Source organism: Bison bison, unplaced genomic scaffold (genome assembly GCF_000754665.1).
Source record: "Bison bison bison isolate TAMUID 2011002044 unplaced genomic scaffold, Bison_UMD1.0 scf7180017864386, whole genome shotgun sequence".
Lineage (NCBI taxonomy): Eukaryota > Metazoa > Chordata > Mammalia > Artiodactyla > Bovidae > Bison > Bison bison.
The window spans coordinates 1266972-1289701 of NW_011494958.1; the positions used below are offsets into that span (position 1 = coordinate 1266972).

Consider the following 22730-nt stretch of genomic DNA (forward strand, 5'->3'; position numbering starts at 1 on the left):
AGAAATAAGTGTTTTGCCTTGAGGGGAGGGGGGGCGGGGGTCTGTGTGCCTAAGTGACTGAGCCTGAAATATGGGCCTGTTCTTCCTTCAACTGTTTTCTTTAAGAGGATGATAAATAAGTTCTTTAGGCTGGTTTGAAATTTTATTAAATTGAGATTTCTGAGTAGAAAGAACAAGGAGAGTAAACAGTGTTATCCAGCTATTTTTCAAGTGAGCAAATGTCCTGGACTCAGGACTTTGGTTTTCCTGATGGGGGTTTCAGTTTCATTGGAGTGAAGTCCAGGAAGGTCTGATCACACACACAGTGGTAATTATCTTGTCAACATGCATCTGAATCTATGTGAAAGTTAACATTTAGTTTTAAGATTTCTGAGTAAGTTGATTCTTTGCAATTAGCCTCTTAATGGAGATAATAAATGAGATTTTTTTAGTTTTAAATAGTTGTATTCTCAAAATGGTAACATGTTAATAAAGGGAACACAAGGGCAAAGTTTGGTTCATATTAAGCTAACTTGCTATAATAATGAATCCGGTAGGATTTAAGGGAAACTGTTGATTTTTGGCATTACAAAGTACTCTGTTTATGAGCACTGGGGCTTTGAGCATCATTGGAGATTTTTGCATGGTCTCTGATCTTCCATTCGTCCAGGGGTGAGGAGGGAGGGAAGGATGCTCAAACTGGGTCATCAGCTGTCATGTGGTACATCTGTGTCCTCAGGGACCACAGTATATGGAGCGGAAGATTGAGGTCACAGCGTGCTTTTCCAGCTCTAGGTAGAGGGCAGTCTGTATGCTTATTTGCTCTTAGGTTAAAACTTGAAGATATGTAAATCTATTCTGAGAATTCACATTCAATAGAAGCTGCATTATTTAGATTTCTGCCCAGATTCCCCATAGAAAAAACATGGATTGACTGTTTGCTTGATGGTTAAGTGTTAAAGATTGAAGCTCAGAATTCATTTTAACCACCTTTAAAAAATATTACATTTTAATTTTGAGTAGGTAATATATTTGTTGTAGTTGTTTTAGTCACTAAGTCATGTCTGACTCTTTCTGTGACCCCATGGACTGTAGCCTGACCTCCTCTCTCCATGGGATTTTCCAGACAAGAATACTGGAATGGGTTGCTATTTTCTCCTCCACGGGATCTTCCCAACCTAGGGATGGAAACTGAGTCTCTCACATTGTGGGCAGATTGGTTCAGTTCAGTCACTCAGTCGTGTCAGACTCTTTGCGACCCCATGGACTGCAGCACACCAGACTTCCCTGTCCATCACCAACTCCCAGAGCTTGCTCAAACTCATGTCCATCAAGTCCATGATGACATCCAACCATCCCATCCTCTGTCGTCCCCTTCTCCTCCCACAGTCAATCTTTCCCAGCATCAGGGTCTTTTCCAATGAGTCAGTTCTTCGCATCAGGTGGCCAAACTATTGGAGCTTCAGCTTCAGCATCAGTCCTTCCAATGAATGTTCAGGACTGATTTCCTTTAGGGTGGACTGGTTGGATCTCCTTGCAGTCCAAGGGACTCTCAAGAGTCTTCACCAGCACCACAGTTCAAAAGCATCAATTCTTCGGTGCTCAGCTTTCTTTATAGTCCAACTCTCATATCCATACATCTACTACTGGAAAAACCATAGTTTTGACTAGACGGACATTTGTAGGCAAAGTAATGTCTCTACTTTTTAATAGCTGTCTAGGTTGGTCATAGCTTTCCTTCCAAGGAGAAAGGGTCTTTTGATTTCATGGCTGCAGTCACCATCTGCAGTGATTTTGGAGCCCCCCAAAATAAAGTCTATAACTGTTTCCATTGTTTCCCCATCTATTTGCCATGAAGTGATGGGACCGGATGCCATGATATTAGTTTTTGAAATGTTGAGTTTTAAGCCAACTTTTTCACTCTCTTTTTTCACTTTCATCAAGAGGCTCTTTAGTTCCTCTTCACTTTCTCCCATAAGGGTAGTGTCATCTGCATATCTGAGGTTACTGATATTTCTCCCAGCAATCTTGATTCCAGCTTATGCTTCATCCAACCCGGCATTTCGCATGATATATTCTGCATATAAGTTAAATAAGCACGGCGACAATATACTGCCTTGATGTACTCCTTTCCCTATTTGGAACCAGTCTGTTGTTCCATGTCCACTTCTAACTGTTGCTTCCTGACCTGCATACAGATTTCTCAGGAGGCAGGTAAGGTGGTCTGATATTCCCATCTCTTGAAGAATTTTCCATAGTTTGTTGTGATCCACACAGTCAAAGGCTTTGGCATAGTCAATAAAGCAGAAGTAGATGTTTTTTCTGGAACTCTCTTGCTTTTTCAACGATCCAGCAGATGTTGGCAATTTGATCTCTGGTTCCTCTTCCTTTTTAAAATCTAGTTTGAACATCTGGAAGTTCACGGTTCATATACTATTGAAGTCTGGCTTGGAGAATTTTGAGCATTACTTTGCTGGTGTGTGAGATGAGTGCAATCATGTGGTACTTTGAACATTCTTTGGCAGATTCTTTACCACTGTGCTATTAGGGAAGCCTGCAATGCATTTGCCTTGTGTTTTAAAAGTATTTAAAAGTGCACTAGAACACCTTTATATCGATCTGGTTCCTGTTGTCTTCTCTGAAAAGGTAAACACCGTTGGTACTTTCATATATATTATATGAAAGCTTTGTTATGAATTTATAAGCAAAAAAGTACATACCTCTTGATACAATGAGACACATCATCTACATTGCTCTTGACCGTGTTTTTTTCATTTAACACAGAGAGCTTTCTATTTGTGTGTTACAGCTGTGATGTTCCATTGTATAAATGTACCACACATTTATTTAAGCACACCTCTACTTATGGACAGGCTTCCCTAGTGGCTCAGATAGTAAAGAGTCCACCTGCAATGTAGAAGACCTAGGTTTGATCCCTAGGTTGGGAAGATCCCCTGAAGGAGGACATGGCTACCAACTCCAGAATTCTTGCCTGGAGAATCCCTTGGACAGAGGCATCTGACGGGCTACAGTCCATGGGGTCACAAAGAGTCGGACACGACTGAGCAACTAAGCACAGCGCAACATGGCAGCTTCTGCTTCATTTGGGCTTCTTTGGTGGCTCAGCTGGTAAAGAATCTACCTGCATTGTGGGAGACCAGAGTTCAATCCCTGGGTAGGGAAGATCCCCTGGAGAAGGAGCGGCCACCCACTCCAGTATTCTGGCCTGGAGAAATCCATGGACTATATAGTGCATGGGGTCACAAAGAGTCAGACACAACTGAGTGACTTTCACTTCACTTCACTCCTTATGGACATTGGGGCTGTTTTTGTTTTTTTTTTTAATCTTTTCTCTGCAAGCAAGTTTGCACTGAAGTGAAGTGAAGTGAAGTGAAGTTGCTCAGTCGTTTCCGACTCTTTTTTTGCAATCCCATCGACTGTAGCCTACCAGGCTTCTCTGTCTATGGGATTTTCCAGGCAAGAATACTGGACTGGGTTGCCATTTCCTTCTCCAGGAGATCTTCCCAACCCAGGGATTGAACCCGGGTCTCCCGCATTGTAGGCAGATGCTTTACTGTCTGAGACCCCTTATTAGGTGTCATTTTAACCCCATGTAGGATTCATAAGAGAATATATTCTTCCCTACTAGCTGTGACTCCAACAGTTTGTGCTAGGATGTGTTAGAGAAGCCGTATCAGCAGGTTTTATATTCTTAAACCTCCATCTGGGGTATGACACTATGCAGGCAGACATCATCAGAGTCATTTTAAATGTCTGAATGAGATTCTCCATGGTAGCATTGAAAACTGCATCATGATGTCCATGATAATTTCCAGTGATTTCTATCACTTTCTGAGGCAGAGTGGGGTTTGAATTCTAGGTGTGGCGTTTGGGGTTTTCATGGCTGGACCTTTAGGAACCGTTGTTGGTATGCGAGGTTTCCTACTTTGAAATTCCAGTTCTACGGCCACTAAGAAAGCCTGAGAGAAAAAGAAGCTGGTACCTGGAGACCTTGAGTTTTCCTGAGGTGGTGGCTTACCTGCCCCCACCCCAATTCTCTAGTCAGGTGGAGTTAGCACCCTGACCCTGAACTGCAGCTGAAGGTGAAGCAGGAACCAGGCAAAGCACAATTGAGAAAGCACCAAGAACCAGAGACTTGCATGATTGGAATGCAATCACACTTGGACAGTTGATGTTTTCCAGGGTTGTTGTTCAGTCGCTAAGGCTTCAAGGCTTCCCTGCCTTTCGCTGTCTCTTGGAGTTTGTGCAAACTTATGTCCGTTGAGTCGCTGATGCCATCCAACCACCTCGTCCTATGTCACCCCTGTCTCCTCCTGCCCTCAATCTTTCCCAGCATCAGGATCTTTTCCAGGGTGTACCTCAGTAAAAACTACATAAGTTCATTCACAGTGATTTTAGCAGTGTTTCAAATATAGTATCAAGTCCTAGAGAATTTTCTAAAATTTCAAAAAACAGTTATGCCTTGACACAACTTAACAGTTCCAAAATGCGACAAATAGGATTTTCATAAGCACAAATGCCATATTGTGTGTGTGTTCATTTCTGCTGTACAGCAAACTGACTGAGTTATATATATTATGTATGTTCTTTTTCATAACAAATGTCATTTTGTTACCAAAAGCTAAAGCAACTGAAATATAATAAAGGAAATGTATAGATGCCAACTCACTTGTGGATCTAAGCTGTCTGAATTCAGCAGCAAACTCAGGAGTGGCTTACACTGTTGCATGGCCAGATCTGGGGGAACAAAAAAACAAACTATTAGTAAGTGTTGGTTGGGCCTGGGGAAAGGGGGTCAAAAGTACAAACTTGGAGTTCAAAATAAGTATGTCGTGGAGATGTACAGAATGGAGACTAAAATTGAAAACACTGTATTGCTTTTTTACAAGTTGCTAAGAGAGTGTATCTTAAAAATTCTCATCACAAGAAATTTTATGTATGGTGACAGATGTTAACTAGATTTATTGTGGTGATCGTTTTGCAATATATAGAAATATATTGAGATATATATGGTGAACCATGTTGTACACCTGAAACTAATGTTATATGTCAGTTATATGGGGGGAAATGTCAAATTAGATTTCAGATGGTAAAAAAAAATTTGTCTTGGGAATTTGAAGCCTTTAACAAAATTTAGCAAGGTAAAATACAAAAAATATTGTAATGGCTTCAGAAGCTTAATTCAACTCTTTCAATATTCAACTCTCAACTTTTTCAAAATATTGACAAATGCTTAACACAATGTAAATATAGTATTTCAAAATCTATGTCCATTGAGAAACACTAAAGTTAATCTCTTTGAACCAAGAAAAGAAAAGTCAATCTCCCTATGTTTGAAATAGTGTTAGAAATGGAATTAACCATTCAATGAGAAAAACAGATAAATATAAAAGAAAGTATATACATATAACAAGGAATTTAGCAAAACAATGATACTAAGAAAATAATTTCTGTAGAGTTGTAAATTGAAAGTCTTGATAATCCAGTTAAAAATGTTTAGTTTCTCAAGGAGCCAAACATAAATATTAATATTTAGCTGCTGCCCAACTTTGGCATAAGAGATAATTTGAAGAACAAAAATTTTGGTGCTACAAAAAGAGTACCTATATTTTCATCCTGAGTATAAAAAACTGCTTAATAAATTAATTTATATTTCATATTTTTCCTTAGAAATAACTTATTAGCACATGACTTGTTAATACTAAAATTCCCCCTAAAAACTAAGTAGGCAAGCAACTTAATGTCTTCTCCAAAAATGTTAATATAAAAGCTTCATTTCTTGATTTTATAAATAATTATAACTTAATGGTTTAAAAACTGATATTGTATTACATAATAAAATTGATTAGCATAAAAATCCTAGAAACAGAATGAAATGTTAAGGATTTAAGAAATGGTAACTTCAGAGTAGTAAATGATAAATGAATACATATTTCAGTAAGTACTAGGAAGACATAAGCTATGATATCAGTCAGGAAAGTGAACCTATATCTACATATGTCGCAGTGGAAGTTCTGGATGGTCAAGGATTAAAAGAAGTTTTTTGGTCTTCTGTTTGTTTGTATAAAAGTGTATAAAACAGGATATAAAAGGTAGGTATTTACCAGTATATAGGTTTATTGAAAAGAAGTTAGCAGATAATGGGCTTGGGTGAATTAAGTAACATGTTAAGATTCCTGTGTAAATGTTTATATTTAGTTATGTAACAATATTACATCCCCACCCCATCTCCACTTTCCAAATGGGTGGGAACAGAAGCCTAGGTTCTTGTCTTGGAGTCTGCCCTATAGACGCTGCCTACGCCCAGCTTAGGCCCTTCACATCCTTGAACTTCGCTTTGCTATGGAGGGCCACTGAGAAGATTTATTAACTGTCTGTTTTCTTGGTTTTTTTAATTTTAATTGGAGGCTAATTACTTTACAGTATTGTAGTGGTTTTGCCATACATTGACATGAATCCGCCATGGGTGTACATGTGTTCCCCATCCTGAACCCCCCTCCCAACTCCCTCCCCATCCCATCCCTCTGGGTCATCCCAGTGCACCAGCCCCAAGCACCCTGTATCATGCATCGAACCTGGACTGGCGATCTGTTTCACATATGATAATATACATGTTTCAATGCCATCCTCTCAAATCGTCCCATCCTTGCCTTCTCCCACAGAGAAAAAAAACAAAAACATTGGGGGGAAAAAAAAAATCTGGAAAAAAAATCTGAAACAAATACAGCAAAATTTGAACATATATTTCATCTCAATTATAGATAAAATTGCTTATTTTATGTGTACTTTTCTTATATTTGAAATGTTTTATCTTAAAAAATAAATAAATACAGAAATAATGATTGTAAAAAAAAAAAAAACCAAAAAACTGGCTGCACTGGGTCTCAGTTGCAGCCTGTGGGATCTTAGATTTGTAAATTGAAGGTTCTGCCCAGGGATGGAAGCTGGGTCCCCCGCATTGGGAACCTGGAGTCTTAGCTAGTAGACCACCTGGGAAGTCTAAGTATTTTTAGACACAATATTTTAGTCATTTTAGAAGTGAGAATTATCGAGTATTAATACAAATACGAGTTGTTTAACCATGGAAAGCTACCATAGAAAAGGAGAGCCCTTTTCCTGTTTGTTTGTTTAACTTAAAGAATATTAAATGTATTTTCCCACTGGTTTTTGGGACATGAATACTGAGGTTTCTTTATTTTCCTTCTAGAAATCACTGTTTTCTTCCTTCTAAAAAATTAGAGAAAGTAGTTACCATCTATAAAATGGTCTCAGATTTGTCACCACAGAATGTAGACACTGTAGGGAATGCCTGTGAGAATAAAGAAGTATTTATTTTTTTTAGTTTCTTATGACTTTATTTTTTCAGATTTACATCTGATTATTTAGACTACTCATTTTAAGAAGTTAAGCAGGTTGCTTTCATCTTTTTCCAATTCTGTTTGATGTTTAAAGTGGCCGAGACATTTGGAATGGTTCCAAGATGGAACAGTTTTTCTGTATAAAACAGATTCCCAGGGCCCTATGACAGAAAGTGAGCAGTCACTTAGCATCTTAGATGGATTTGGAGTATTAGCATGTGCGTCTTAAAAAAAAATTTTTTTTAAACCATATTACTGCTTGAAGGGGAAAAAGAAACAACAAAGCTTGTGTTTGATAGAAAACAGAATAGTATAGTCAAGAGTATTATACTCAGGGCTTCTCTGGTGGCTGAGTGGTAAAGAGTCCGCCTGGCCAGTGAAGGAGATGCAGGTTCGATCCCTGGTCCGGGAAGATCCCACATGCCACGCAGCAACTAAGCCAGTGTGTCACAACTTCTGAGCCTGTGCTCTGGTGCCGGTGCTCTGCCACAGAAGAAGCCACCGCGTGAGAAGCCTGCGCAGCACAACAAAGACCCAACGTAGCCCAAAATAAAAATAGATAAAAGTATTTTATGAAGCGTATGAAGCTCTCAATGAATCATTTTGCTGTACACCTGAAACTAACACACATTTTAAATCAACTACAGTTCAAAATAAAGAAAAAAAAATTCTTTTTTCTAAGTATAGTACACTTGGCAGTGAATTTAAAGACCAGGGGTTAAATGTGAGTAGATTTTCACTGTGTATGTGGTGATTTATCAGGGATTAGGAAATGACTCATGTACAGTATAAATCTTGGGAACGCACCAGGCCATCAGCAGGGAAAGGAGAGGAAGTTGATAGGAAACATATAGGAAGAGGGAAAGGCATTAACAGTTCAGTCGTGTGTGTGTGTGTGTGTGTGTGTGTGTGTGTGTGTGTGTTCAGCCAGCCTGAATCAGAGCCTCCAGTCAGGGTACTTGTCACAGCAGATTTCTGTACCACTTTACCTGGAAAGTTAGAAACCATGAAGTCAGCATTATTTTTCACACAGTTTCCATGTTTCTGGATTGATCAGTCCATCTGCTTTATACCCCTCATTCTCTGCCGCGTATACATCCTTTTAAGTCAGAACTAAAGCCGCCATCTGTGGTTCTAGTTCCAGACATACAGATATCCGATTAATCCCCATTCTCATCCATATGCTTTTCTTTACAAACACAACTGAAGCGCTCTTCTGTGGCTGCTGTAGTGTTTAGGGAACCCAGATGGTGTTGGTTAGGAAAATGAAGGTCACGTGTTTTCCTACCTATATCCGTTCCTTTTGCAGTTGAAAAGGGCAGACAGAAGAGTCCCCGAAGTCTGTGCATCCAGACCCAGACGTCCCCAGATGTGCTGTCCTCTGAAAAAGCACTTGAGTTGGCTCAGTATAAGAGCAAATGTACGAAGCAAAGTGGAATTATCCTGCAGCTCAAGCAGCTTCTTTCCCTGGGCAACACCAAGTTTGAGGCATTAACAGTTGTGGCTCAGCACCTGCTGTCTGAGGTAAGGACACAGACCCTCTGAACAGCCTTCTCACTAAGGCGGGGGCGGGGAGGGTGGACAGGATGTGCAATGCCCATGCTCCTGTCTTGGGAATATCTTTAAGTGAGTGATCAGTAAGATTGGGGCTTCCCAGGTGGCGCTGGTGAAGAACCTGCCTATTTGCAGGAGACATAAAGAGACTGGGGTTCAATCCTTCTCCAGGAAGACCCCCTGGAGAAGGGCATGGCAACCCACTCCGGTATTCTTGCCTGGAGAATCCCATGGACAGAGGAGCCTGGTGGGCTGCAGTCCCCGGGGTCGCAAAGAGTTGGACACGACTGAAGCAACTTAGTATGTAGCCACTTATGCTTTTGCCAACTCACCTGATACCTAGAGTCACTGTAGAGTCTAGATTTCTAGAAATCTGGGCTTGAAACATTTCTGAGCTCTTCTCTTTCTCCTCTGGAGTCTCTTAGCCCCACAACAATGGAAATATAATTGCCTGTTCAACTACTATAACCTCTAGACTATATTAGCACTGCCGATAAAAAAATTCATCAGCCAATCTAAGAAAGAAACAGAACATTGTACTTGAGCCAAACTGAGGATTTTAACCTGGGAAGAGCTTCTCGGAAAGGTCTGAGAACTGTTCCACACCTTGCAAATCGTGTGCATTTTTTTTGAGACATCCTTGACAGTTCACACAATCCAGGTCTGCAAGAACAAAGTGGCAGGTCGTGTGAGCCCTCACAGGCTCTCAGGGAATGTTATCTTTGAGGAGTTGTCTTGCTGACGCTAGAATGGTGCTCTTTATAACGGCTGAGCAGGTATTTCTGCTGATGGGGGAGGTCTGGCCGATGCATAACGCAGATACGAATACACAGTGGAGGGAGAGAGAAGGCCAAAGGACCAAGAACATTTTATGTTCAAACTTGTCTTGTCTTGCCATACAATAGGACTTTTGTTTCACAACATTAACTTTTTTTTTCACTTCATGTTTTATCGAACTATGTGTAGCTTTCCATATCACGCAGTGAGCTTAATAGTTTGAAAATGAGAATGATTACGGGTCAAATTTTTGAGATAACTCTCAGGGTTGGTCCAAGGATTCTTCAGAATTTTCATCCATTCCTAAGATAGTGTGTGGTACAACAAACATGAAACAGATTTTCTTTGCTTTCTGACTCTTCCCCTGATACGAGGATGTCAGTTCAGGAACTAGTTAAAATTCATCGAGAAAACCAAGTTTCTATGAACATACGCTACTGGCGTAGCAACAGAAAGTTAATTATTTAAGGGGAAATACGGGGATGAGAATGTAACTTGAGCTCTCTAGGTATTTTTAAATCACTGTTATAAAGACAAAGATACATGACATCTCAGGAGGAAACCTGGCCAGTTTGCCTGTTCTGTAGTTCAGTTCAACCCAACAAACCGGCACTTATTCTTAGGCTACTCTGATGTGATCGCCTGTCTGGGGCAGGGGAGGCAGAGGTGAATGAGACTTGTTCTGTGCCTTTGACAAGCTTCCAGGCTAGTAGACAGTTTAGATCAGTATTTAGTGAACATTTTACAGCTTTGTTCAAATCTCTCTCTCTTTTTTTAAAAATTTTTTTGAGGGACTTGCATGGTGGTCCAGTGGTTAAGACACTGCTTCCAATGCAGGGGGCGTGGGTTCGATCCCTCGTCGGGGAACTAAGATCCCACAGTGTAGCCTATACATACACACACACATATATATATTTATAGATATATCTCTCTACATATACTCTGTGTGTGTGTGTGTGTGTGTGTATACGTACACATCTTTTTTTGAGATGGAGATGTAGACATTTATCTAGTTTTAAATTACAGTTGCATACAGTATTTTTCTGGTTTTTGGTGTGTGTCTAAATATTTATTTGCACAAATTTATCCCATTAGAGTTGTCCTTCAGGAACATTATGCCACTGATTTGAACAATAAAATGTTACACAAGTAGAATAATGTATATGGACTCACTAAAATGTAATATGAGTAATTAAGATGGGAAATTGCCTTTGTGGTAAATATGGAATGATTAGACACTGAGAACATATCTGTGTGTTTAATTTCTAAGTGTCCTTTAAAAAATTTAAAACAATGCTTTCAGGTATTTCATAAATACTCTTTTAAAAAAACAGCTTAGGCTTATATTCTGTATGTCTCTCTATCACTTGTCTTCCTGTGAGCTCAAAAGAGTAGATATTTTAGTCATTATTATAAGATTTGGGAACAGAGCTAAATTCTTTCTCAAGGCAACTTAGCAAGTCAGTAATAGGCACACACCAGAAGAAAAATCCTATTGTTTCCCTTCTGTGGTACCCATGGCATTTAGCTACTATAGTACTTCACGTATTTCTTATCATGCTGATAAAACCACTGTGGTATAATCGAGACATATGATAGTTTTCTCTTAGTGGGAGAAGAAACAGTTCTAAGAACTGAATAAACTGTTCAAAATTTGTATACATTGTAACCAGTGATGGGAGAGCATGAATTCTGATTTCTGGTTCTATGCACTTTTTACTTTACCGCTCAATATTTTATGCTATTAGACAAAACGTGTAAAATGTATAGGTTAAATTCTATTTCATCTAATGGAAATCTGTTATTGTTATTAGAATCTTGACTTAACAGTACCACATGATTTTGAGTTAAAACTCATCTATTTTCAGTACTTTTGTTTTTCTTTATTATGTAAGAAAGGAATTTGAGAGTTGGTTTATATAACCAAGTAAACTAAATTGGAAAGTACATAATTATTAAATGTAGGGAACAATTTGTCTATGTAGAGATAAGCCAGTTATTTACTTTACTATATCCAGCCTAACAACCCCACGTTCCACTCTTCTGGTTCCCTTGTCTTCCACATGAAAGCAATCAAGTCTGATGAGTTAGTTCTCATCCCGCTGTATTTCTCCCCTTCCTTCATCCTCTCTTTTCCATTTCTACCGATGCCAACCTTGTTCAAGCCCTGGATAAACTATCTGCTAGATTACGATAATAACTTGTTAACCAGTCTTCAGGCTTGCACTCTTTCCCCTATAATCCATCTCAAGCAATGCTAGTAGATTGATTTTTCCAAAGCACTCCTTCAGTGCCTCTCCATCATCTATATGGCTGATCTGCCCAATATGGTAACCACTAGCTTGAAGATACCATTGAGCATCTGAAGCATGTTATTGTTGTTCAATTGCTAAATCATGTCTGACTCTTTGCAATCCCATGGACTGACTGCACCACGCCAGGCCCCTTTGTCCTCCACTATCTCCCGGAGTTTGCTCAAATTCATGTCCATTGAGTCAGTGATGCTATCTAACTATCTCATCCTCTGCTGCCCCCTTCTCCTCTTGCCCTCAATCTTTTCCCAGCATCAGGGTCTTTTCCAAAGAGTCAGCTCTTTGCATCAGGTGGCCAAAGTATGGAGCTTCAGCTTCAGCGTCAGTCCTTCCAATGAATACTCAGGGGTGATTTCTTTTAGGATTGACTGGTTTGGTCTTGTTTGATTTGAAGTGTAGCCTGGCTGAATTGAGATATCCAGTCAGTGTAAAATACACCTGGGTTTTGAAGACCATATGAAATATCTCACTAATAATTTTTCTATTGACTGTATGTTGAATTGATAATTTGGATATACTGAGTTAAATAAAATATATTGTCAAATTAGTTTAACTTTTAAACTTAAAAAATGTGGCTACTAGGAAATTAAAACTACCTCCATGGCTCACATACTTCTTTTGAATGACTCCAGTATGTAACAGGGAATATAAAATTCTCTCTATAATTTGGCAGAAGCTGCCCATTTCGGTCCTCCCCTCACTGCCTGTGTGCTCCAGCTATATAATCAGGAAGGTAGAGGAGAAACAGGAAGGGTTTAACATGTGTTGAGTATTTACTAAGAACCAGACATTCTCACTTATTAATAAGATCCTCTCCAAAAACACAAGTTGGAGATTATAAATAAGAAAATTGAGCCATAGAACTGTTAAGTAACTTGACTATCATCAGATAGCTGATAAGAGGAGGACCAGGACTTGAACCAAAGACTAGGTCACTGTGAACTCAGAATCCCCTATTTGGAATTCCCTGGTGGTCCTGTGGCTAAGACTGAGCTACCAATGCAGGGGGACTGGTATACTGAAGCTGAAGTTCCAGTACTTTGGCCACCTGATGCAAATGGTCAGGGAACTAGATCCTGTGTGCCTCAACTAAGACCCAGCACAGCCAAACAAATAAGTAGGTTTTTTTTTTTTTTTTAAAAAAGAGAGAGACAAAGCCTTGTTCAAATCCTCTACAAACTTCCTCCCTTTTTCATCCTTTGTTTAATATCTTTAGTGGGTTACCACCCTTCTCCCCAGTACCTATGTGTTCAGATCTTTCTTGTAGTAGCAGCCCATTGCTACCTGGATTTACTTTACATGGATTTGTTATACAAATTGCAAAGTTAAAAATGCAAATTCAATGAATGAAGCCGTCCTGCTTTCTGCGCCCCGGTGAGCAAAGGCACAGGAGTGCCTGTGAGGTGGGCGACAGGAGTCTCCCTTCACCGGTGTCCTCGGTCCCTCTGTGCCCCACGTGGCACGCCCCTGCCGCGCCCCATGTGGTCCTAGCATTCGAAGATACTTTCCTCCCACATGACTTGGCCCCTAAACGCAAGCCAAACATTCTGTCAGTTGCTCAGCTGCAGAAGGACTAGGTCCAGTACCAGAGAAAACATTTCACTGGGTCGGGCACCCTGAGAGATGCTTTCATCCACAGCAAGGCGGACTCTGAGCTTCATGGCTCCCTGTGCTGTCTGTGAATTTCATCTTACCTCCAATTTTTTAAGGTCTAATGCCTTGTGACTCCATTGAATGCTCAAAGACACTCTTTTATGAAGACTTTCCTGGTCCTTCTAGTTCTGTTTTTTGTTGTTGTTGTTGTTGTTATTTGTTTTTTAATTAAAAATTTTTTTCAATTGAACTATAATTGCTTTCCAATGTTGCGTTAGTTTCTGCTCTACACTGTGAATCAGCCATATGTATACATACATGCCCTTCCTCTTGAGCCCCTCATCCCACCCCTCTAGGTCATCACAGAGCACCATAGCTCTGTTTTATCTACTCTCTGGACTCTAGGAGCACGTACATTTCCCGGGCACGCTCTACTTGTTGTTGTTGTTGTTCAGTCGCAAAGTCATGTCTTGACTCTTTGCGACCTCCTGGACTGCAGCACACCAGGCCTCCCTCTCCCTCACTATCGCCTGGAGTTCACCCAAGTTCATGTCCGTTGACTCAGTGATACAGTCCAACCATCTCAGCCTCTGCCACCCTCTTCCTTTACCTTCAATCATTCCCAGCATGAGTCTTTTCCAATGAGTCGGCTGTTTGTATCACCATTTTGCAGCTGTTTTTACTTTTTAAGATAGGAAGCTCACTGAGAGCAGGATCTGGGTCTGCTGCTTTCTTAGGAAACCACCCAGCTGCCGTGGCAGTGCCTCATGCATAATAGACACAGTGATGCTAGTGGTAAAGAACCCGCCTGCCAATGCAGGAGACACAAGTTTGATCCCTGGGTCAGGAAGATCCCCTGGAGGAGGAAATAGCAACCCACTTCACTGTTTCTGCCTGGAGAGTCCCATGGACAGAGGAACCTGGCAGGCTACAGTCCATAGGGTCACACAGAGTGGAACACAGCTGAAGGGGCTTAGCAGGCAGGCATGTGTATCTGAATGAACAAAGAGGGCAACGAACAGGGTGGAATCCCAGATGTAAGGTGAACTTATAAAGTCTTTACACAAATGTTCTTTGCTCTTTTCTAGCTCTTTATAATCAATCAGCAAATATTTACTGATTGCCTAATGTGTACAGGGCACTGTTAAAAATATAGTTGGGAAGGAAAGATACAACAAAGTGGGAAGTTAAGCATTTTTTTCCCCAAACTTTTTACTTAACCCTTTGGTTCTCTTATACCCATTATAGAAGTCATTGTTATATAGATAGATAGAGATCTGCATATACATTTTTATCTTGTCATTGCTAAGTTTTTCTAAATAGTTTTGGAGCATTAAATTATATGTAAAAGTGGTTGGAATCCTAGAACTATCACTTATCCATCTGTTGCAAGTCTATTTAATGACTATGACTTTACCACTTTGGTAGTAGACATCATTCATTAGATACCATCATCATTTCCCCTGGAGGAGGGCATGGCAACCCCCTCCAGTATTCTTGCCTGGAAAACCCCATGGACACGGAGCCTGGTGGGCCTCAGTCCATGTGGTCCCAGAGTCAGACACAACTTAGCAACTAAACAACTACAACAATCATTCATCACAGAGTAGAAGTTCTAATGCTTGTCTCATGAACCTGGTAACCAATACCACACTTTCTGTTTCTCAAAGGACACACTGTTGTTAGTTTTAGTTTGTTCTGATTCTTGGTTTATCCTTGCATAGCTGTTAAGCGTTCTGTGCATACTGGCCAAGTGAAGGACAGTGTTGATGGCAGTAATCCCAATTTCTCCATAAAAGTTTCCAGGTACACCCCGCCGCCTGCCCCCAAACATCTAACCAGTATGCGGTGTGCCTCCGATATTTTTGAAAGTGGAATCTAACCCAAAGTGGCACCTAAACAAAGATGAATTTTGAATGACACTAGCGCTCTAAAAGTAAAAATGTCTGAGACCCAGAAAAGTGGACACAATTCATTGTGTAGTAGTGGGGATGGAGGAGGTCACAGAGAGCCTACGTCTGAGCCATCAGACCTGGCTCTTTGCTGCAAAGTCCCTTGTGCTGTTGACTGCTCCCAAGCTAGCACATTGAGGCTCACCAATGGGACGACAGCCAGAGACTAAGTGCCTGTGTCCCGGGGAATCCTAATTAAATTATGGTGAGTTCATTCCCCCTCCCCGCTTGGAGCACTTCATATCTGTAATGCATGAGCATAAAAGCATTTTTTTCCAACCAGATTCCCACCTCCCTCTCCACCCTCCCACCACATTGTGTGAAATTCTGCATATTACAATACAAAGACAATTAAATAATCTTGTTATCTGGACCATAAAGGTCTAAGACAGAAACACTGATATATGAGCAGCTAAACAAAAAGAAACAGGCAATCAATATCTAAGTGACAAAATGCATTTTGTCATCTACAAAGGGTAAATGTCTTAAAGGGCAAGCTCCCAGGAGAGTCAGACAGAAACGAACACTGAACATATGCTTATCATGATATGGGCACTGTGGTCGGCGTCTCATGTAGGATCAAAAGCCCTTTGTTTTTCCATTATCCAGTACCGTGGTCCCTCGTATGAGGTCATCTGCCTTGAATTACGGAGAAGGCAATGGCAGCCCATTCCAGTACTCTTGCCTGGAAAATCCCATGGACGGAGGAGCCTGGTAGGCTGCAGTCCATGGGGTCGCTAAGAGTCTGGCAGGACTGAGCGACTTCATTTTCACTTTTCGCTTTCATGCATTGGAGAAGGAAATGGCAACCCACTCCAGTGTTCTTGCCTGGAGAATCCCAGGGACGGGGGAGCCTAGTGGGCTTCCGTCTATGGGGTCACACAGAGTCAGACACGACTGAAGCGACTTAGCAACAGCAGCAGCCTTGAATTATGGGGCCTGGATGTTTTAGCTCTACATAGCCCCCAAGCTTTTTTCAGACATTGTTCCCATGTCTTCAACATTTTTCTTTATTTTCCCCAGCATCTGGAATGGTACTTCATTAATTGGTACTGAGTAATAACTTGCCAACCGATTCAGAAGGATAAATGTCCTGTCTAGGCATGTGGGGGAAGGCAGTGGTATCTATGATTGACTGTTAGTATTCCCTGAAGGCTTATAAGATGGGTCAATTACAGAAGACCAGGCATTCCAGCTTGTAGAGATGGGATGTACATGGCAAGCCCGGCTCAGAAGCGGAGTGGGTCGTCTAAACAGGAGCTGGGTGATTTGAGGTTCATGGATTTTTTTTTTTTTTTTTTAGTGAAACAACTGAAGTGTTTACTAGGAAAAGAGTACATTTGGAGAGACACATGGGCAGGCTCAGAGAGTGAGCTGCCTCTGGAAGTTTATTCTTTATACACTCAATGGAGGGCTCTTATTGAGCAAGGATACTTATATGCACCAAGAATATGGGATGAAAATCTACTAATCCTCTGCAAAACAGTGTGGAGGAAGGCTTTCCATAGTTCAGGATGGGGTTGGCAAGGATCAGGATTAGAATGGAGGCAGTATTAATAGAAAATGCAATGGATTCAAGACACATTCAGAAGAAAGAACGGACTGACTTTGGTACAGCCCATTAAAGAAGAGTCTAAAATGACTTCATGAATTGTTCTGTTATTATCACTGGGATTGCCAGAGGTTGGAAGATACTGATGACTTCTGGGCATTGTTTTCTTAATGTGGACTATTTTTAAAGTTTTTATTGAATGTATTACAATATTGTTTCTGTTTTATGTTTTGGTGTTTTGGCTGAGAAGCATGTGGGATCTTAGCTTCCCAACCAGGGATTGAACGTGTACCCCCTACGTTGGAAAGCAAAGTCTTAAACCACTGGACCACCAGGGAGATCCCAGCTTCTGGGCATTGAGGCAGGTTGAGTGCAGTAGAGTTGGGGGAATGTCCATATGGGTACAGTCAACCCTTGGTATCTGCAAGGTTGGTTCCCGGACAGTCCTCCCCCCGTGCACACCCCAACAACAGATGCCAGAATCCATGGACACCCAGGTCCCTCATATAAAATGATGTAGTACAGCTGGTCCTCAGTACTCACAGGTTCCACATCAGCGATCCAACCAACCTTGGATTTCAACTACTTGCCCCCAAGGCCCCTTTAATAAGCAAAAAGATTGCCTGGTAGATACTTGTGATAGGATGTGAAAATTTTCACAAAATTATCCCTGGAAATTTTATACCAACTTAATTTTGTAGTATAGATATTTTTATTCATCTCCCCATTTCATCCAGCTTGATTTCCCTCAAACTTTGATTTCTACATCAGGAAACTCATTCAGTTCAGTTCAGTTCAGTTCAGTAGCTCAGTCGTGTCCGACTCTTTGCAACCCCACGAATCGCAGCACGCCGGGCCTCCCTGTCCATCACCAACTCCCGGAGTTCACTCAAACTCACATCCATTGAGTCGGTGATGCCATCCAGACATCTCATCCTCTGTCGTCCTCTTTTCCTCCTGCCCCCAATCCCTCCCAGCATCAGAGTCTTTTCCAATGAGTCAACTCTTCTCATGAGGTGGCCAAAGTACTGGAGTTTCAGCTTTAGCATCATTCCTTCCAAAGAACACCCAGGGCTGATCTCCTTCAGAATGGACTGGTTGGATCTCCTTGCAGTCCAAGGGACTCTCAAGAGTCTTCTCCAACACCACAGTTCAAAAGCGTCAATTCTTCGATGCTCCGCTTTCTTCACAGTCCAACTCTCACATCCATACATGGCCACTGGAAAAACCGTAGCCTTGACTAGACGGACCTTTGTTGTTCACTAAAAAACCTTGGACTCGTTGAATTGTGTTTTCAGAACAACCTAATACTGCATTTTAAAAATCAAGCATTTAGAATACCATTAAGGCCAAAATGTACTTAAATTCCAGTCACCGTTAAATGTCCACAACAGTGCTAGTGTTTCGGTAACTTCCCTGCCTTTTTAGTGAGAAACGACTACACGGTAAAAACAAAACAAAATCATAAAATAGATCTGATCGCCAGCTCTCAGATCAGCAGGTCACACTTCTTAAAATGCCAGTGGACCATGTTGTAAGCATTCAAGCTAATTTTTCTGGGAAAAAGCATTCATTTTACAATGTCACGTTAAATTCTAAGTCACAATACATGCCATTTGTCTCCTCTTTCATAACTCAGTTAGCACAAAGGTTTTGAAGAACAAATTTCCTTTTTCTATTAGCAAGAATAATCATCTAATGACCTCAATTAGAGAGGGGAATAAAAAAGGCGCACACATCTGAAAATAACTCCATTATCCACTGCAGAGGAGCTTGGTTTTTCTTTCCACTGGACCAGCTGATATTTAAGTAAGTGGCAATCGATCAGCCTAAGGTCTGGCTATGGTTTCTCATAAATGAAGGGCTGTGGCTTTAAGTAATCACAGGCTGCCGGTGCCAAAGGCAGAAGCTGCAGCATCAGCTCCTGGGAGGAGAGGCGTCCGAAGCACACACGCCAACCTGCAGGACGTGAGTAAGGCCGGGCAAGGACCAATGGCGCTCTTCCTGGCGGAGCTTTGAATGTAGACGGACCGGCCCGGTGGGTGGCGTGGCCACCTGTGCGCTTCTCGGCCGGCGCTGGGGGGTGGGGGGAGTTGGAGACTGAAGCTGGAAAATGGGCTGCTCCGGCAGCAAAATGTGCCTGTATCCTCCATGTGCGGCAACAAGGGTAATTCGGATTTGTTTCTAGCGGTTTTCTGGAAGAATGTCAGGAAGGCAGGCAGAGGTTGTCTGATCTTAGCAGGGGGAAATGCTCTGAATGACAAGCAACTCTTCCCCTGCAAAGGCCGGTCCCGTGATCTCGGTCCGCAGCGCGGACATCTAGCCTCGGCAAGGCGGCAGGAGCTGGGTCCTGGGCGGTCCCAGCGGGGGCATTTCCAGAGAGCTGTGAATTCTGCCTTCTCCTTCCTTAACGCGCCGGTGGGAGGGAGTCTGCCTGTTAAGAAACTGTATCTCATTGCCGTATTCGTACAAGGATGTGTGTCTGTGTGCTTGCTATGAGTTGCTGGTAACTTGAAAATTGTTCTTTTTTGCAAGACTGATCATTGCTTTTTTAATTTTTTTGGATTCTGAAAGAGCAACCTGGTTTTCTTTGACATGTTTCTCTAACATCTTAGAGAGCCGATCGGACATAGCATCATCCTTAGAAAATAATGTGGAGCAGAGTAAAATTAATTTCATTGTGTCTTTAAAGGGTTATTGTTATTATTATTTTGACCAGAGGTTTATAACAGACTTGTGTGTCTTCCTTTTAGAAGTAAAGTACTGTCCTCCTCCTAAGGAAAGTTTTGTATTTGCAAATATAGGACAAAGTGCATGAAGTACATATGTTTAGAACATTAAATATTTATCTTTCACTGATGAGGCCTTCATTGCCCTTGGAGGAGGAGAGTGCATTACGTCTGAAGTACAGTATGCATCAGCAGAAAGGTTCTGGGATTGGCAATGAAGCGTGGCTCAAAGTCAATATTTTTAAAACGGGCCATTCAGTGCAGAACCTGAGAAAATACAGACTTTTTGCAATGTGAATTTCCTTAACAACTAAGGGACATCTGTGTTTTTTTAACAACACTAACTGTTTAGCCTAAATGATTCATATCTTGGCTTCTCAATTTTGAGTCTCATTTTCCTGGTGATAACTAGTGTGTGTGCTTTACTGAAAAGGGACCCTCTTGAAAGCATTAGTAACTTGATGTGTGTTTTCCACAGCGGGAGGAAGCACTGAAACAAAACAAAACCCTATCTCAAGAACTTGTCAACCTCCGGGGAGAGCTAGGTAAGAGCTTTTGTTTTTTTTCTTTAAAGTTCCAGGGTTGAGGGGGAAATCGGCCAAGTTGGTTTTCTTCTCTGCATGGTGCCTGGAGTCGCACCCTGGCTGCGTTAGCCCCTCACTCTGGTGTCTGTGCAAACACTTCCTCCTGTCCATGTTTCTGGTGAATCTTGGCAGCTCGACCTCAAGTTCACAGAATTCCGGGCACTGATCTGACTAAGCCGAGCAGAGTTTCTGATGACCAAACCATTTCTCTTCCTGAAAAGAGGGGCAGACTGGTTTTTGTAATTGTGTGAATTCCTGTTAAATAATTCCATCAGGTTTTGTTTATTTTATTTTTTTTCCTGAACCATTTTTCATGATAAAGAGTGGTGAGACAGTTCCTCTCCCATAGCAGTAATTGTATCACACTTCCTTGGGGGTGGTCTGTGAGGAGAGGGCATGATGTTGTTAGAAGGTACATCCTGGGCTAATCTTCCCATCGGACCCGGTTCCACGGGGCACCAGGTGCCTCTCAGGTCTGTGGTACTCGCTATCACCCCGGGTGCCCCCATCCCCAGGCCGAACTGTCTTCTAGTTCTTTTCTGGAAGAGTCCTGGGTTCATGAGATAGAGGCAGTACTGCCTTTCCTTCCTGAGCCTGCGGGCTGGAGTGGGCTGACTGCCATGCGAGCCCCGTCCTCTGCAGCTCTAGACAGTCTGCTGGCGGCAGTCACTTCAGACTTTGCTGGAATCTTTCACTGAAAGACTGTATTCCTGGCCCTTTGCGGTTTTCCGTGTGTGTGTGTGTGTGTGTGTGTGTGTGTGTGTGTGTGTGTGTGTAGGTACGTGTATAAATAATGCAAAGGCAACAGCCAGCGATGAAAACGGCATTCGGTCTAGTTCCGGGAGAGATGGCTCCTTTTTCTGTGGACGGCATCAGAGTTTAAACAGTGTCAATATAATTTGCTGGCACTTAAACATACTTAAGTCCGCCCCCACCCTGCCTTCCCACCGCACCCGGTCAAGGAGCAAGGAGCGGTGAACCTGGGGTGAAGCCTCGCCTCTGTATTCCTCTTCTCTTTTCACCTCCTGATGCAGAGCAGCGCCAGACCCCTGGCTTACCCTGATGCCTAGCCTGGGGCATCATTTTCTCCTGACCTTAGGAAGGAGGACTGTCTATGGAAGAGTAATTGTAAGACAGATGGGACTTCGGGACCCCAAAGACTTGAGAGTTCTAGGAAAACAGTTCAAGGAAACCACAGATAAGAAACAACCCAGCTCCCAGAGACGCTTGAGGCACTCTGCCAGGTCACTGAATGTGACTGTTGCCCTTTTGATTATCCAGACGACCAACTTAACTTGCTTTTGTCTGTGCCTTAAATCATGTAATGGATATAGGGTCAGCAGATCAGGAAAGAGGCCTTTTGTGTGCATTTCAGGGTTCGCTCTAACCCAGTAGAGGTGGAGAGGAGCCTCCCTGGGGGTTCACGTTTCAGTGTCCTCCCACAAGACGAGGCAGACACACCAAGGGAACACTGTTCTCATTCAGTCAGTTTGAATGGGGGAATCCTCTTTTCACCTTTCAGTGGATGGCACGATTCCGTGATCCCAGTGGACCCAGGTACTCAGCACCTCCAGTTAGTCACTTAGCCCGACAGGAAGTAGCTGTGGCCATTGGCACCCACTCTCCACCTGTGATAAGGACCCGGTGCCCGCGTGTGGCTTTCCTGCTGCTCTTGGAGGGTCAGGAGGCGTGGTTGGCTGGTCCATATCGTCCGGTCACCCAAGGCTGGCCTCTCAGGAAGTGTGGCAATACTGCTGGTGAATCAGATCGAACTGCTCAAGTACCAGTGCAGAGCATCTGGGGGAGGGTTTTGCTTCCATGAGAGGAGGAGAAAGAAGCCTGTAATCTTCCTTCTCATGAAACAATCCAGGAAGACTGCTTTTGAGGCTGCCAGTTTAACTGATGGTAGCATGAGCTGCAAGAGAAAGAAGTTAACGTAGCAAAGTTTACCACTCAGTTTCAACATGTCAGTTCAGTGCAGTTCAGTCTCTCAGTCATGTCTGACTCTTTGCAACCCCATGAACCACAGCACGTCAGGCCTCACTGTCCATTACCAACCGCTGGAGTCTACCCAAACCCATGTCCTTGAGTCGGTGATGCCATCCAACCATCCCATCCTCTGTCATCCCCTCCTCCTCCTGCCCTCAATCTTTCCCAACATCAGGGTCTTTTCAAATGAGTCACCTCTTCACATCAGGTGGCCAGAGTACTGGAGTTTCAGCTTCAGCATCAGTCCTTCCAAAGAACACTCAGGACTGATCTCCTGGTTGGATCTCCTTGCAGTCCAAGGGACTCTCAAGAGTCTTCTCCAACACCACA

The 22730-nt window shown here is 42.2% G+C and overlaps 1 protein-coding gene across 1 annotated transcript in view; it reads left to right on the forward strand.

The window, feature by feature from the left end:
* Positions 1-22730, forward strand: part of MTUS1 (microtubule associated tumor suppressor 1) — a 67160-nt gene that overhangs the window by 12846 nt on the left and 31584 nt on the right. The window contains 2 exon segments of the mRNA XM_010858369.1: positions 8668-8882; positions 20306-20372. Coding sequence (XP_010856671.1) covers positions 8668-8882; positions 20306-20372 — 282 coding nt within the window.